The sequence below is a fragment of the Terrapene carolina genome, unplaced genomic scaffold (assembly GCF_002925995.2).
Source record: "Terrapene carolina triunguis isolate 2854851 unplaced genomic scaffold, T_m_triunguis-2.0 Scaffold141, whole genome shotgun sequence".
In the NCBI taxonomy this organism is placed as follows: domain Eukaryota; kingdom Metazoa; phylum Chordata; order Testudines; family Emydidae; genus Terrapene; species Terrapene triunguis.
The window spans coordinates 1857598-1875619 of NW_020664492.1; the positions used below are offsets into that span (position 1 = coordinate 1857598).

General features: G+C 42.3%; 1 protein-coding gene across 3 annotated transcripts in view; it reads left to right on the top strand.

The window, feature by feature from the left end:
• Nucleotides 1-18022, top strand: part of LOC113406842 (tumor necrosis factor receptor superfamily member 19-like) — a 108265-nt gene that overhangs the window by 53259 nt on the left and 36984 nt on the right. For all 3 annotated transcript variants that reach the window (XM_029911994.1, XM_029911996.1, XM_029911995.1), the window contains 2 exons: nt 1182-1360; nt 11099-11184. In XM_029911994.1, the coding sequence (XP_029767854.1) occupies nt 1182-1360; nt 11099-11184 (265 nt within the window). The remainder of the gene's footprint in view (nt 1-1181; nt 1361-11098; nt 11185-18022) is intronic.

Below are 18022 nucleotides of genomic sequence, written 5' to 3' on the forward strand. Positions count from 1 at the left end.
AGTGTTTTCCTAACTTGAGGCAATAAAAGCTGTATGTCCTAAAGGATGAGATTTATTATACCATATACATTTTTATCCTAGCTCATGTAACTGGTTATTTTTATATAAATGTCAAATCCTTTTTAAAATTTGAATAAGCTCTCTACCTTGATAATATCTTGTGGGAGTGAGTTCCACAGATTATTGATTACATTTGTTGCCTTTCAATTTTACTTGGTGTCCGTTTCTTCATGTAGCATGAAAGAGGGAAAATGGGCACATCTGAATTATCTTCTCTTTACTCCTCATTTTATGCCTTTCGTTCATTTCCTCTTGACATTTAAGTAGTACTAATCTTTTAAATCTTTCCTCATTTGGACATCATTCCATAATTCTCCAGACCTTTGTTACTTCTGCTATAACCTACATTTCCATATCATCTTTATTTTTGTATTCCTACCCGCTCAAAAATATTTCTCAAAATTGTGGAAATTAAAAACTAATTTCTTTGCACAAATTAGTTGTTGGGGTAAGTGACCAGCTCTTGCAATATTCAGATTTAATAAATGTCATCATCTTCTCCTGATTCACAGAGGTCTTGCAGCTTTTCCAGAATTGTGTTGGAAACTGTTAGTTAAATAGGAGATAGTTAAATTACTAAAATTCTTAGTGGGTAATGAACATTTCAAGCCCTTGTTCTCTGTGTCCATTAACCAGCCCTATGTTGTATTTGCCAACAGAGATTTTAAACCTTTGAAGATTTGTCCTCTCTTCAGCAATTAACTTTGTTCACTTTAGCTATGCACCTTAATATCAAAGTGTTCCTTTCCTGTTTTTGTAAATGAATAAGTGCCCAAATACTGCATTTGTCCCAGGTTCTGCACATTCGCATGACCAGCTTAATTAAAAAACAGACAGCTCAATAATTCTACCATAAGCTGCTAGTAATGAAGCAATTGGAGTCCCTGAAGACCTTTATCATTGAAATGCTCAGTGGTTTCTCAAATAAAGTGGATGACTCAGTATTACTTATAGAAGTAAGGGAGATTATTAGCAGTGGAAGACACATTTGAACTTGCCGAAAATGATGGCTTTTGTCTCTAGAAAGACCAACTCTCAGTAATAATTACACTCCCAGAAGTCTCTCCTTATTCACACATTCAATGTTTGAATAGCTTGCTATTGCTTGTTAATCCCTGCAGGAATGCGGCTTTGGATATGGGGAGGATGCACAGTGCATGACATGCAGGCTAAACAGATTCAAGGAGGACTGGGGATTTCAGAAGTGCAAACCTTGTCTGGACTGTGCAGTAGTTAACCGGTTTCAGAAGTCCAACTGTTCTGCCACCAGCAATGCAGTGTGTGGGGACTGCTTACCAGGGTGAGTCATTTTCTGTAGGTGAAACTTGAAATACAAAATTTAAAACAATTTGCATTAATATTTACTTGTTTGTGTGATCTGGAGAAATGAGTACATAATTGGGAGTCAGAAAATCCAGAGTACTAATTCTGACTCTGTCAACAATTTAGTATATGGCCCTGAGCAAATCACTTCACTTATCTATCTGTTTTCCCACTTGTAAGATCGGGATAATAATATTTACCCACCTACCTCACAGGAGTATTGTGAGGAGTAGTCCATCAATGTCTGCACAGTGCTTTGAATACAGAATGTGCGATAAAATGCTAAGTATTATTATTACTGTTATTTCTTAAAGAACTCAACATCTGATTAGACATTTCCAAACTGCAAATAAGTTCCAATTTGACTTCTTCCTCTTACCTCTCCAAACCAATTTAAAAATGATTATAAATGTATTATCAACCCAACACTGAAGTCAAAATATTTTCTAAATTCTGATGAAACCTCTTTAATCTTGAAACTTTATTTGTGGGTTAACCTTTACACTTCTCATTATCACTGTGATATTTATGAATATATTTTTTACTTCTGAAAAATATTAAATATGTTTAATCATCAGGTTTTTACATCCTAAGATTTGGTAATAGGGAGCTAAATTCTGTGTTCAGTGCCCATGCTGTGTTCCTTACTTTGAATGGGATGTCACCCACCACAAAGGGCACAATTTGGTCCTATGAATGCGTATAGTCACTAATATTGCTATCATTTACACAGTGTACTGTGAATTACCTGCAATGGTTTAATGTAAGTGAGAAAGAACTAAATCTTTATATTGTCTTATCCTGATCGAAAGTTAATACTCATTTCTAGTTCTAATTCCCATGGTCTCTAGACATAGGATTTCTATAGGATTTGAATAGGTTGTGTTATTCAGCTAGAGTACCCATTTGAAAATCTTACCAAGAAGGAGTAAAACTTCCTATTTATATGTATATGCATTGTGCTTTACAAAGCAATAAAGCTACAGATTCCCTTCCCAAGAAGTTTTCAATCTACAGCAACAAAGAATGAAAAAATGACGGAGTGTTGAAAAATAATGGCCACAACAGTGAGAGATTGAATTATGCTTATAAGACCTGATCCCTTGAAATGAGTTGAAAGAGTCCTGTTAACTTTAGTGATTTGCATTGAGGCCCATCTTGTTTGTGCCTGATTTCCCCCACCCCAATACAGTATAGCTTGAGGCAGTGTCTGGAGTGAAGTTTGATAAGTTATAAGTGGTCATTATAGCACCTGAGAATGTTAATCATTTAGGCCCTGATCCTGTAAAGACTTGTTTACATGCTCAAGACTTGTTTACCCACCGTGAGTAGTTCCATTGAGATCAATGCAGTTACTCAGTGTGTAAAGTTGAGTGCATGTATAAGTCTTTGCAGGATCACAGTGCTATTTCTTATGGTGTACAGATTCATTCCATAGCTACCGTTAGGTCTAGAAGATTGTTAGGACTATCACAAATTTATAAACATATGATTTATTTTCTTCATCATCGGCCAAAATATTTGTTTGCTTACTCCCACTACCCCAAGGCCACTGCCCATCCTTGATTATTCTTATTTAATATTTTTAATTCAAGACTGGTGGTGATGGCTTGTGCTCAATCCTCCTTATTCTTACACTAAATTGATGAATCAGTGAGCGTGATCTTGGGGGTTGTCAACTGTTGAACATTAAGGGATTTGGACAGAATTCACTGATGATTGGTCAAATAAATGAACAGATCAATTCATCAACATGGCATCAGTGTTGCGAATCTCCTTTTAACTAAACAAGTGACAAACTGGGACTTGTGGTTATTTCACAGACCTTGCTGAGTTTGTCTCATCTTGTTAGTCCCACACTATCAATCTGTCTCATCCATTTGTAAAATTAGATTGTAAATTCTCTGTGGCAGGGGCTGTTTTTGTGATTTGTTTTTACAGCACCTAATACCTCAGGATCCTGGTCGATGATTGGTGACCCTAGGCATTACCATAATAAATACAATAAATAATTGCCAAGGACTAAGTCACCATTTTATTCCTTCTTGGCAATTGTATAGCAATTCAGATTATTGTCCTACCTGTGAGTCATGTATTTTATTCCATCACTAAAGGGCTCCTAATTAGGTTTTCACACGTACCCATACCGACTACAGGCATTTTTTAGCACCTTTTGGACATGGGCTACCTGTGCCTTTGAGAGAGTGTGCAAACTTTTACCTCTATCCCTATTCTGTCTCCTCTGAATCCAGAAGCGAGTTTTCTTCCTCTAGGAACACTTAGCAATGCCTAAGCAACAACAATTCCGGTTTGTTTAAATAATATGAGATGTATTCAATAGAGAAAATAAAGAGAGAGGAATTAAGCATAACAAAAAATAACTAATTTAAAGATTATGCAAAACATAACTAGCTAAATGGTTTAGCCTATAGTTAAGGAGAATTGAGTTTTGCATCTCAGCAATGGTCTGTATTGCAGTTGCATACTGGCTTTTAACATCCTTCTGTTCTATCTAATGTGTGCTTTCTCTGTTCATATCACAGCATCAAACTAGTTTGTTGAGCTGTTGATATATTTTATTTTAATGGGTGCATTGATAATGGGTTTTTTAAATATTAAAATTTGTCTGATTTGTAGGCAATCACATTATCACCAACCTGGTGCCAGTACAATCAATACTTTGTGTTATTTTAGATAGATCATAAGTGTGCTAGTCACATCAAAGTAAACATTTAATCCAAGAAGTTGCCTTGAAGAAACCACAATTTACATGATTCAAACCTAGTACAAGGCTCGAAACAAAATTAAATAAGTTGGTGAGGTGTTGTAGGCTGTTATACTCTGGCACAGGTTATTTTAAAACCTAACTCTCAAAAGCATATTAGGAAGTTCTCATTTATCCTCTGCTACTTCTCTTATCTGTTTTAAGATTGTATCCTGATGCCCATCACCATAGCTAGCATCTGAGCATTGTGCACAAAATCAGTAACAAAGTTCATAAAGTCTCGGCTCTTCTCTCTTTTCAGGGTCAAATCTCTGCTTGGGTTATAGTGTTTGGATTTTATATTTTTGGGGGTAGTTTATTGATTTGTTCGTTCAGGAGTTCTTTCTTTGTTTATTTTTTGTTCATTTGCTCCTCCTTATAGCCATCTGACTTACTCCTCATGCCCTATGTTTCAACCCTGTGTATTGCCTCACCTTGCTTTATTTAGCTTGTTTGCGAATAAGCTCTAATATGGGTGACAGATTCAAGTTGTAGATTTAGCATATTTTATTTGTACCATGCCCACAGATGTGCTAAATGCCTCATAAATAAATAGACAGGTCCCTGCCCCCAAAAGCTTACAGTCCAGAATTTAAATATGATATGAGTGACAGCACAAAAGGGAACGGCGTGAGGGTGAAACATGGATCATAGGGTGACTTGGCTACTTCATATTCATTCTTTGATGAGTTTTGTAACATAAACATTCTCCTAGTTCACTTCTTGTACAGTTCACAACAGAATTGTGTTTGAGAGAATCATCTTGGTTTTCTGAAGGTTTTGCAGAGTAGCATGTTCTTCTTCAAGTGCTTGCTCATGTCCATTCACATGTATGTGTGCACACACCACGTACACCATTGCTGAATGGTTTTTCCCTGAATGGTATCTGTTGGGTTGGTTCCAGTGCCCCCTGGAGTCACGCCTTCATGGCGCTGTATATAGAAGCCTGTTGCCTCCTCACTTCCTTCTTTCCGCCTGTGACAATCGCCGGAACTGCTCGTTCTTGGTCTGCAGGTTCTCTCCCCAGTGGACTTCTTTGTATTTTTTCCTGTAAATAGTTATAAAATTTTAGTAATTCATGTTTGCAGTTAGTTAATAGTTGTTAGTATAGAGTAGGACCCTGCTTAATGGGGTTCTTTCCCACCCTGGCATCAGGGCATGCCTCAGTCTCCGTGGTTTAAGTCATGCAAGGCTTGCCACAAGCCTATGCCTCTCAGTGATCCGCACTCAACCCAAGTGTTTGGGCGAATCCCACCTGCATGATCGTTGCAGGATCTATAGAGGTTTTAAGCCCCGGACTCAAAAGGAAAGGGAGCAGAGACTTAAGTTCCTCCTGATGGAGGTGGGCTCTTCATCCCTCGGAACTGGGTCACCCCGACTCGGCACCAAGCACCTCTGCCTCTGTGAGGAGTGTGCCAGCTTCCGTGAGGGACAGGCACCGCAGCCTGGCCTCCTCGGCACCGAGAAGAGACTCCTCATCAGCGTCACATGACTCCCAGCACTTCCACAGTTCACCAGTGTAGAGGAAGTTGGTGCAGGAGAGCATGCAGCACTGCTCCCATTTTCTGGTACTGTGCAAGAAACAGCGTAAAACAGACAGGGGGTGCTCCTCTACCCCAAAGCCTGCCAGTCATAAGGACTCTGGAAGAGTGAGACCCACCCAGGGCCACTCTGGCTCAATGACTGCTGCTGTGGCACCACTGACTCCGGCCCAGAGAGGGAGCTGTCAAGTCCAGTGCTATTGGACTCTCCTCCGTCAAAGAGCCATAGGAGTGCAGGGCTGGTGCTCCTGTCCGGAACTAAGGCATTCAAGGAGAGACAGGATCTGATGTCCCTCCTGGTACTGCCGTCGCCATCTAGACACGAGCCAGCACCGGAGGCAAGGACAATTATGGTACCGATCCCCCAGGTGCTGTCCAAAGGGAAGTCAGCAATGAGGGAGCAGCATTGGTCTCCCCTAGCCCAGCACCGCTTGCTGGCACCATCCAGCACTTCCCCTCCCTGGTCTCTGGGTAGTGAATCCTTGGCATCAGACTCAGACCCTGAGTCCTATGTCTCAAGAAGGAGCTGGAATCAGTTGTACCAACAGTACTGAATGGATTATATGAACCAAGGATTCCCACCTACAGGCTGGCCAGCATATTGGCAAATGCCAGTGCAATGGCCCTTTTGGACTCCGTGGGTTTTTCATCAGGCCTAAGGACCTCAGTCAAGGAGGTCCTATTCAGTGGCCTCAGAGAGAAGAGCCCCACCACCACCACCTCCTCTAGCGATGCAGGGACTGGACCAAGGCACTGAGCCAGGTACCGTGCTTCAGGGAAAGTATCGAGGGACCTGTCAGAAGCAAACAGACAAGAACAAGGACTGGTACCGATCCTAGGACCCTCTTTCCTCCTCACCGGACAAGGCGGGTGTGGAAACCTCAAGGGCACTCACTTGAGATGACCACAAGGCCCATCAGGAACTGCTAAAGAGGGTCGCCCAAACCTGTGGATCCAGGTGAAGGAAGTTGCATAGACCTCCCACACCATGGTGGACATTTTGGAACCGTCAGGTCCATCCAGGGTAGCCCTGCCCCAAATCGTGCCATTTTAGAACCAGTCAAAGCATGTGGCAGACTCCATCCTCTGTGCAACCTACGCCACAGAGGGTGGAGAGAAAATACTTTGTCCCACTGAAGGGGTTTGAATATCTTTACACTCATCCCCCTCCTGGGTACCTAGTAGTCTCAGCAGCAAATGAGCGAGGGTGACAAAGGCAATGGGGTCCTACCCTGAAGGCTAAGGATGCCAAAAAGCTGGACCTCTTTGGCAGGAAGATCTATGCTACAAGGGGCTCCAGCTTCACGTTGCAAATCAGCAGGTGCTCCTTAGCCGATATGATTTTAATACTGGGGAGCAATGACAGTTATTGCCCCAGGAGTCCAGAGCAGAATTCTCAGCCTTGGTCAAGGAGGGCAGGGCAGTGGCCAAGGTGTCCCTGCAGGCGGCTCTGGATGTAGCCATCTCAGCAGTTGTTTTGTGAAGAGCCTCTTGGCTACAGTCCTTGGGCCTCCCTCATGAGGTGCCTCAAACTATCCAAGACCTGCCTTTTGAAGGCACAGTGCTATTTTCTTAGCAAACAGATGCTAAGCTGCACAGCTTGAAGAACTCTATGGCTGTGCTGAAATCTTTGGATCTGCACAACCTGGCCCCGTTGAGAAAACATTTCAAGCCGCAACCATTACCTTGGTTCTACCAGTCACAACCGAGGCAGTACTATAGTAGAAAGCAAGGCAGGAATTACACGAGGAGGCCTCCTCCCCAACCTTCCTTGACCCAGGGATCTGGGCCCACCGAGCAGTCAGCTAGCTCCAAGCAGGCGTTTTGAGGGTGCACCCAAGGATGGCATATCTGAGCTATACCTGGATCCACTATCTTAGTAGACCAGCTATCCCACTTCTATTAGGGCATGGGCCCATATCACCTCAGACCGCTGGGTGCTATGCACGATAGGACTAGGATACACTCTGAAATTCAGTTCTTCCCCCCCTTCTCGCCCTCCCTCCCCGTCCCTCTTCAGGGACCCTTCTCACAAGCAACTTCTAATTCAGGAGTTGCGAATGCTCCTGCAAGTGGTAGCGGTAGAGGAGGTTCTTCTGGAGTTAAGGGGTAGGGGGTTTACTCCCAATATTTCCTAATCCCCAAAGGCAGTTTCAGACTCATTCGGGGTCTGCGAAACCTCAACAAATTCATGAAGAAGCTGAAGTACCACATGGTCTCCCTGGCCTCCATTATCCCCTCTTTAGATCCAGGAGACTGGTATGTCGCCCTCGACCTGAAGGACACATATTTTCACATATCCTTAGTCCTGGACCACAGACAATTCCTGCGGTTCGTTGTGGGATAGGTGCATTATCAGTTCACACTATTACCTTTCGGCCTATCAACGGCCCCTCAGGTCTTCACAAAGTGCCTGGTGGTAGTTGCTGCCTTCCTGAGAAAATGAAGAGTACAGTGTATCCCTACCTCGATGACTGGCTGGTCAGAGGCTGGTCCAGAGAATGGAAGCACACATTCAGTTAATATTGTCAACCTTCCAGAGGTTAGGCCTTTTGCTGAATGCGCAAAAGTCGACCCTTATCTCCATCTAAAGGCTTGAGTTCATAGGGGCCATTCTTGACTCAGTCCAAGCCAAGACCTTCTTACCAGAAGCCAGGTTCCAGACACTGAGCTCAATCACAGAGAACCTCAGGAAACATCCCACTACCACTGCGAGGACCTGCCCAAAGCTCTTAGGGCACATGGCATTGTGCACATATCTGGTAAAGCGCATGAGTTTGAGACTCAGACTGCTTCAGGCCTGGCTAGTGACAGTATACCGGCCAGGCCAGGACTGCCTGGACAAAGTGCTCACACTTCAATGCCCTCCTCTGGTGGTTGCCCCCAGAGGTGGTTTGCGCAGGCGTTCCATTCAGGAGACCACAGCTGTCGATGTCTCCTTCATCTGAGCCATGAGTCCCTTCACCTGATGGCTTGGAAGCTCCATGGCTGAATCCTTTGAAGTCAGCATCCTCAGGTCCGGTACAGGAATTTCTGTTAGGTAGCAGAAAGCATCCACCAGGGCTACCTACCTGGTGAAATGGAAAAGGTTCTCAATCAGGGCAGGACAGAAGGGGATCTTGCACATGCAAATGACAATACCATGTATTCTGGACTATTTGTTACATCTAAAGCAGCAAGGGCTGTCGATGTCTTTGATTAGTGTGCACCTTACAGCTATCTCAGCCTTCCACCCAAGCGTGAGCAGAGGGTCCATCTTTGCTAACGCACTCTGTAGCCGCTTTCTTAAAGGACTGGACAGGCTATACCTGCAGGTGAGACAGCCAATCCCACTTTGGGACCTTAACTTGTTTCTCTCAAGACTCACAGGGGCACCGTTTGAGCCGTTGGCGACATGCTCTTTGCTCTACTTGTCATGGAAGATGGCCTTCCTCATGGCCATCACCTTGGCCAGGAGAGTCTCAGAAATTAGGGCCCTTACTTCAGAACCACTCTACATGGTTTTCTTCAAGGATGAGGTCCAGCTGCACCCCCACAAGGCCTTCCTCCCAAAGGTGGTATTGCAGCTCCACAATAACTAGGACACTTTCCTCCCTGTCTTCTTCCCGAAGCCACCTGCCAGTTGCCAGGAGCAGAGGTTCCACTCGCTAGAGGAGCGCTGGCCTTCTTCATAGATAGGACCAGATCGTTTAGCAAGACTACTCAGCTCTTCATGGCAGTGGCTGATAGGATGAAAGGCCTCCTTGTCTCGGCCCAAAGAATTTCCTCATGTATTAGTTCTTGTATTCACACATGCTATGACCTGGTGAAAGTCCCTGCTCCAGCATTGTCGGCACACTCCACAATGGCGCAAGCATCTTCAGTGGTATTCGTGGCACATGTTCCCATCCAGGATATCTGTAGAGCGGCAGTGTGATTTTCAGTCCACACCTTTGCAACCCACTATGCCATCACGCAACAGGTTACAAATGATGCTGGATTTGGCAGAGCAGTGCTACAGTCCACTTTTCGTTGACTCCGAACCCACCTCCTGCATTTGCTTGGAAATCACCTACATGGGAATGGATATGAGCAAGCACTCGAATCAAAAACTGTTAGTAACCTTTCCATAACGAATGTTCTTCAAGATATGTTGCTCATGTCCATTACCAAACCCGCCCTTCTACCACTCTGTCAGAGTTGCCGGCAAGAAGGAATGACGGGGTGGCAGGCTCCTATATACAGCACCATGTAGGCTTGATTCCAGAGGGGCCAGAGCCAATCTGACCCTACAGATACTACTGAGTGAAAAACCTTCCAGTAACAGTGCATGCGGCATGTACATCCCCCTATATGGGAATGGACATAAGCAACACATTTCACAGAATAACAGTTATGGAAAGGTTAGTAATTGTTTTTTAAATTTTTTAAATACTTTTCAGATGTCATTCTACATAACTATATAAACTAGCCATATTGTAAGCAGTCCTCCAATTCTGAGACAGACAATTCTTTGCCAAAAATTAAAAATTCTGCACACAATATTTTAAAATGCTGCAAAATTCTGAATTTTTTTGTCAAAATAACACAATATAATCACACCAGTTTCAATTATTTTGCTAATTTATTTCAAAATACCTGACAGCAAGTATATCTGTAACAATACAGACAACAAAAAAGATTCAGGAAATGTTTTTTGACAAATAGATTCCTTAGTAGGAATATTAATACTGAACTTTGAGTAATAATTCATTTAAACTTCAATACAGAAACATATTTCCCATACCCCTCAGAAGCAGTGCAAAGGCTTGAGGGAGTCAGGGATAACGGATGATCTGAGGCAGAGGGAAGTAATTGCTGGGCAGGAGCCCAGGAGTGAACCTGGATGGTTGTTGGGTATGGGTGGGAGAAGTATGGAACAGGTTTATTTTGGGCAGGGGAATAATTATTAGGGAGTTGGGAAGCCTCTCCCATGCAGATCCTGGTTGACCCATAGCCTCCCCCATTCAGTCAGCCACATCTGCCCCATCCCTATGTGTCCCTGCACCCCTACGACTCCTTCTGAATCCCAGGCTGTGACCTCCCAGCAGTCCCATGTGCCTTGCTCTGTCTGTCCTGCACCCCCTCCTCCAATATTCCATGCCTCTTCATCTAGCCCCGCAGGCAGAGTGCTGTGAGGAACGCAGCCTCTCCCTGTCTCTCTCTGGGATTGGCTGAGCCAGTTGCCTCTGTTCTGGTGCCATAATAGCTCCTGGTGGGTGAAAGGAGTAACTGCAACACCTCTCCAGCAGAATGTATTTTCCATGGAGAGAAAAAAAATCTGTGGGGGACATGAATTCTGCTCATGCACAGTAGTGCAGAATTCTCCTAGGAGTAAAGACTCTACTGTAATAAAAAAATAATAATTACAAGCTGTTCTTTTATCTTCTAGATTTTACAGGAAGACGAAGCTTGGCGGCTTTCAAGACATGGAGTGTGTTCCTTGTGGAGATCCCCCTCCTCCCTATGAACCTCACTGTAAGTGCTCATTGTGTTCAAATTAGAACAGGACCAACTTTTGGCCTTGTACATTTTTTCCTACTTTTATCTAGAAAGCTCAGCTAAGTGTACTTTCATTGCTGAAACTGACCCACTTGCTTTCTCTTTAATCAACTTTGCTACCAAGAAAGTAAACATCTTTGTTTCAGTGCAGTTGCTGTGTTCTATTATGCCAAAACCCAATTGATTCAGCCCAATCCTGCAACAAAACATGGGTGACTTAATTTTTTTTGTCTCTTTCTGTAATTATTGGGTTCTTCTTCAAACTATGGGTGCTCCATTTCAGGTGTTGGTGTGTCCCTGCACCTTCAATCAGAGAATTTCAGCAGCAGTGACCGTCTGGGTCGTGTATACACAGTCCCCATCTCGTGGCGCCATTGGTGTCTCATCTAGCACGCGCAGTGTGACCCCTTCTGTTCCTTCTCAACTGTCCTCAGCCTGAGACTGAGTTCCCAGCAGTGTTACAGTTAGCTCGTTTAGTGTTGAACTAGTTTATCTAAAGTAGTTTAGTTTAATAGTTAGGTACTTACCCTCTCTTCCCCGTTACTCTAGCCCTTAAATAAAACCAAAAAAAACCAAAAACAAATTTTTTCCTTAGATTAGTTAGGACTCACCCTTACGGGTGAACCACAGTTATTCAAGCTATGCCTGGCTCACCAGGATTCAAGCACTGCCTTTCATGCCAGAACACCATGCCAGTGTCGGACGGCCTGTCCGCTGTTTTGGTGAGTCATACATCCCTCAGAAATGTGCCTAAATTCTTGCGCTAGAAGGGACAGAGACTTACATCTCAAACTCATTCTCATGGAAAAGTCCCTGCATCCGGCTTCAGACCCTGGCCAGAAAACCCCTTCTAGACAAAGGTCCCTGGAGACCTCACCCTCTTCACAGAGGAAGGCTTATTCTTCTAGAAAGTCAATGAGGAAAAGAGCAGCAATTTCTCCTCAGGGAGAGCCTTCCAAAAAGAAATAGTCTCCGGCTCGGTCTCTTTCCTCGGTACTGACCACACCACAGCTGAGTACCTATGAGACACTGGGATCCTTCAGCACTGCCTACACCGTGGCCTCTGCCAATCTCAGGCACACTGACTTGGAGTCGAGAGGCAAGAGCAAGCCTACCTCCTCCACCACAGCACTGTCGACACTGCTTAAGGAAGCAGCACTCAGACCTTCACCACAGGCGATGCCACTACTGCCTATTTTGCTAGCTACAGTGGCACTGATGACGACATCCGCAATGATGCAATCAGCAATGACAACTTTACCATCCGCACCGAGACCTACAGTGCCAAATACATCAGCAATGAAACCACCAGCATTGCAACACTTTCTTTATCATAAAGACCTTTTAGTCCTGTTGATACCGGAATCACCACTCTTTGGCACTGACGGCTCTCCAGTGCACGCAGGATGAGAAATATCTGATTCACTGCTAGCCTCTCCTCTGTCCAGTGAGGAGGAGGAGGATGTGGAAGAAGGTGTTTTCTCTTCAAGACACTCTTCCCCTGCTTGACCAATGCCAACACCTGGACCTCTACAACATAGGCCTTATTATGGATAAGACATGCACCCATGATATAGCCACCAATGGATGGGCCCACCTATGCTGTTCCCAACACACTGGCCTTACTAGGACCCATGGGCCACTTATAGAAGGCATCACAGCAGACCCTGAGCCCCTATAGGGAGGGAATTATATTCCCACCACCATCATCAGTGCCTGCACAATCAGAACCCACTGAAAACGCAACTGAGGAATGGGAGGAGGCTCTAGAACAAGACACTATATATTTGCTACCCATAACTCATCCTCTTCCCTAGATGAGGCCATCATGCCTCCCCCACCTAAGCCACCGACAATTTTAAACAGTTTGAAGAGCTCTTCAAATGGGTGGTGGACAGTCTAGAGATCCCTCTTGAGCAAGTCTTCCATTCTCCAGAGCAGAGCAACAAAGGTTGCCGACCCCTGGTCTAGATAATACTTAGTCTTGCCTTGAGTGCAAGGGATTGGACTAGAAGACCTCTCAAGGTTCCTTCCAGTCAGACAGTTCTATGATTCACATATGCTTTCTAGGTAAGATCTCAGCTCAACTTATGTCAAGTTTCTTAAGTTTCTGTAAAATATATACAGAAATCTAATCTTAGCTCAAATTGCATTTAAAATGGTATTTCAGATCATCTGTTTGCATGTTACCATTTTTTATCTTAAATTCTCAGTGAAATTGCATTTTACAATTTGCTTTAAAAAAAAGCCAATATTTGGAAATAAATATAATTGATACCTCATAAGAATCTCACATTCTTCATAGCACATAATTCCTTAAATGGAGTCAGGTGTAGAAATGGGGAAAACATGAAGAAAGGAAAAAGTTTTTGTTATATTGTAACTATTCTCAACTAAATGTTCACAAATTCAGTGTCACATTTCAGCATGTGAATGAAGTGGATAGAGTCCCCACATTTTGGTGCACCTTTCTGAAATAAAATTTTACATAATTAATCGGGAAAAGAAAACACTTTTCCTTTCCTTATCACATATAAAAATATTAATTTCTCGATCATCTCTTATATAGCAAATAAGTGTCCAACGTTCCTTTGGGAACTCAAAATGCACCAATAAAAGTATGTTTAAATCAGTTACATACATGAAGGCTGAATTTTGTGTTTCACTCCTGAAGTCTAGATTCCTTCTGTTCTGCAGTCTACAATGACTGAAATATAGGGTTATATCATTCCTCCCATGAAACAGCCATGAAAATTGAAAAGATATCCAAGAAGTTCTTGATTTATGTACCTGAGTAGGAAAGGTTTGGAGGCCTATAGGGCCATGGCCTCCAAACTTGGATGTCCTTAGATCTTCAAGAAAAATTCTTGAAGGGTCTTGAGATCCGATATCCAGTCTCTATGGATTTTGTAGGAATTTCTGCTTACAGGAGTAATATTAGCTTTGGAGGTAAGAGGCCATATATATCTGTTGATGAAAAGCACAATGAGAATTAGGTATTATTATTATTCATCTAGCTGAATTTGTCAAGCTTCACCTTCCAGGAACTGGAATTTGTCGTCACTATCTGTTAAAGAATCATCTGCTATCTGAAATCTCCCTATATATGTGCTTATAAACTGTGATAGTCATTTCAGTGTTCTATCGCATAAACTATGTAGAATGAGATTCTTAAGTGTCTCACCAAATCAAGATTTTCCAGACCTTGATTCATTTTTGTCTACAGTAGCACTTTTAAGAACATAAGCATGGTCATCCTGGGTCAGGCCCATGGTCCGCGTAAGCCGAGTATCATGTTATTTGACAGTGGTCATGCTAAGAGTCATTGATGGACCTATTCTCCATGAACTTAGCTAATTATTTTTTGAACCCAGTTATACTTTTGACCTTCACATTATCCCCTGTCAGTGAGTTCCACAAGTTGACTATGCGCTGAGTGCATTACTGCTTTTACCACTGTTGGAACTGAGCTGGTGGCAGCAACTTGGGAAATTCTAGCGAAATTTAGTGTAGATACCATTAAACATGATTGATTGTGTATTATAATGAGAACAGAATGCTTATGCAGATACCATGTATTTTTTTCCTTGTAAAAATCAAAGAAAAGGTTTTTTAAAAAATCCATAGCTACTAAGCATGGTTTGAAACAAGGACTAAGTCTATACCAGTGCACAATTCTTAGGACAATTTTTTAGCGCATTTTAATTTTAACTTTGTCTATATATGTGTAATATAAAATGGTCAATTATTTAATGGAAATTCTTCACTTAGTGTAATATTTCCGGTATGATATGTGAACTAAGGGGTTGAGTAGTCTGATCTTCACTGGTCTCTGACATGAGCTTTCTTGTTTTAGGAAAGTCTTGACTCCAGTCCTCAAAGCAGCCCAGAAGGTTTTCTATATAAGGGACTGATAGGGAATTCTCAAAGAAGAAGTGAATAAACTGATGTCTTGTAGGGTCCATGTAACATTAAAGGGGGGGAAAGTCTCTCTTTTGAGTCTTAACTAGAAAACACAGTGGTGTTGAGAAACGTAAATGACAAAACATGAAAATACGCTTTACCCCCAATCCTAAGTACGGTTTGGCTTTTAGATGTCTAATGCTCTATCACTCCTTAATCCCTTTCTTCTTTCAATGTGAAATAGAATGACAAATATTTGTGCAGCTAACTCCGTTGAGCTATTATAGAGGAAAAGGAAAAGTTTGAATGTCTTGCTCCAATAAATTAACTGTCTTGTGAGCTGCTTTGGCAAGTTTTTATTTGCTTATGAACACTACCATAAGGGCATGAACTTCCTGGGCTAAAGGTTCATAGTAAGTCTGAGCCATTGATGAGGATCTCAGTGTATGGGGAGCAGTTGATTATTACCTAGTTAGCTATAAATCTAAGTTCTTGCTTTTATCTTCTGTCTTTTTGCAGACATTTTAAAACAGAAATTTGGTTTAAATATTTACTCATGGAAAAACAAGTTGTGGATTGTTAAAGATGAAGTTGAAAGGGTTCTATAATGGACAAGTAAAGAGTGTTAAAGGCCAGGAGAATTATCACCTTTGTGTAAACTTTCAAGGGAAAACAATGAATTCTCTGTGTAATTTGGCATAATAGAAAATTAAATATCCATAGATATAACTATATTTTAAAATATTGAGTTCAAATAAATTATAAATAACCTCCCCTACATTTTGGTGCAGCAGTCAAACATTAGATTAGGAGTGCTTGGTGTATTTGTGCTATGGCTATACGCATTCACTTTCTAAACTGAAGTGCAGGCATAGTTACAATGTATTCCTGGCAACTACGTGAATGCAACTGGTACTCTTCATCTGTCTGTGCTAGAGACCTAGTGTCAAACACAAACAAACAATACTATAGGCTGGGAAGGGAAAAGTAGATGCAAGTCTAACCCTGAATTGTCCATGTCCAGCAATGAAATTATGACAGAGTAAGTGAGATACTTGCAGCTAGTCTTGGTCTCATCAAATAGGAAATAAAGGAAAAACTAAGGGCTTGTCTGCACTGCCACTTACAGCGCTGAAACTTTCTTCGTTCAGGGGTGTGAAAAAACATCGCCTTGAGCGATGCAAGTTTCAGCGCTGTAAAGTGGCAGGTAGATAGTGCTACAGCTCTGGTAGCCGCGCTCCCAGCGCTAGTAGCTATTCCCCTCGCGGCACTGGAGTCGCGACTCGGCAGCACTTTAACGTCAGCTGTGTAGACATACCCAAAGAAAACAAATTGTATCAAATAAAGCATACAACTGAACAATCCTACTGAAGTCTTCCATTTTGAAGAGGAGCTGTCAGACTGGGGCAGACTTGAAAAAGTGAGAACTTTTACCAAAAAGGCATTTTACTTTGCTTTACCTATTTTTTCCATCTATGCAGATAAACATGTTTGAATAAGAGCTTTCTTCTTCACAAACCTGGCTTTATCATCTGCGTTGTCCTACAGTCACGTTTTTAGAAATAATTTGTGAATGCCATATTTATCATAACTTTATTTCAGGATCGTTAGAAGATGTACTTGTGTGTGTTTTGCAAGGGATAGAATTCTCGGTTGAAGATGGAAGTTTGATAATTAAGTAAAAGGAAAGCTATGCCAAAACATTAATTTCCATCTCTTATTTCTTTTCAAAGGATAAAGTTTTGCCTTAGGAAGCTTCATTGTGTTTGAGTTTCCAAACTATTCTCAGAATAGTATAGGCAATCACACTCTAACTTTGAGAGATATGAAACACATATATACTTAATTAAATGCACCTATTTTAGTGTTCACTGAAAAACTACCCAGAGAGAGTCAGTTCTGAAGGATCTCTCCGTCTCCTGGGAAATCAGTCATCTTCTTATTTGGGTTGACTTGTTACACCTCATGTTTAATGTGGGACCAGTAGGAGGTCTGTGAAGAAGTATAAGTCATGATGTTTTCAGTATGCTAATAACATTCAAATCTATAAATTCATTTATTTCACTGTGTTGGTGTTTTATATAGCTCTAGTCATGGATGAGGGCTAGTTGTCTGGGGCTCAACCAAAACTATATAATGTCTGCAAGATGGAGAAAGCTTCATTACAGTAAATAAAAATTGAGGGCACTCACAGGTGCTTGCATGTTGTACCAGTCTAGAAAATTGGCTGATGCTTTGGAAACAGCTCTTTAGTGGAAATACAAGTGTACACTTTTTAGGCATCAGTTGAATCATAGAAATACAGGGCAGGAAGGGACCTCAAGACGTCAACTAGTTCAGTGTTTCTCAACCTTTTTGATACCAGGGACTGGCTTGCTGCATCCTAAACTGTGTCAGGCAGATCTCAGGGACTGGTGCCGGCAGGACCGGCTCTAGGCACCAGCAAACCAAGCACATGCTTGGGTTGGCACAATTCTAGGGGCGGCACTTGCACTCTCTGAGGTCTTTTTTTTTTTTTTTTTTTTTGCATCAGCAGCTGCACTCTCGGAGGTTTTTTTTGGTTGTTGTTTTTTGCTTGGCGCCGCAAAAAACCAAGAGCCGGCCCTGGGTGCCAGTCCACAGACCAGTCGTTGAGAAACACTGGTCTATGCAGTATACCTAGACCATCCCTGACAGGTGTTTCTCTAACCTTTTCTTAAAAACTTCCAATGATGGGGATTCTACAACCTCCCTTGGTAACCTATTACAGTAATTAACTATCCCTGAAGTTAGAACATATTTCTTAATATCTAACCTCAATCTCCCTTGCTACAGACTAAGGTGATTACTTATCCTACCTTCAGTGGACCTGGAGAACAATTGATCACCATCGTCTTAATAACAGGCCTTAACATATTTGAAGATTGTTATC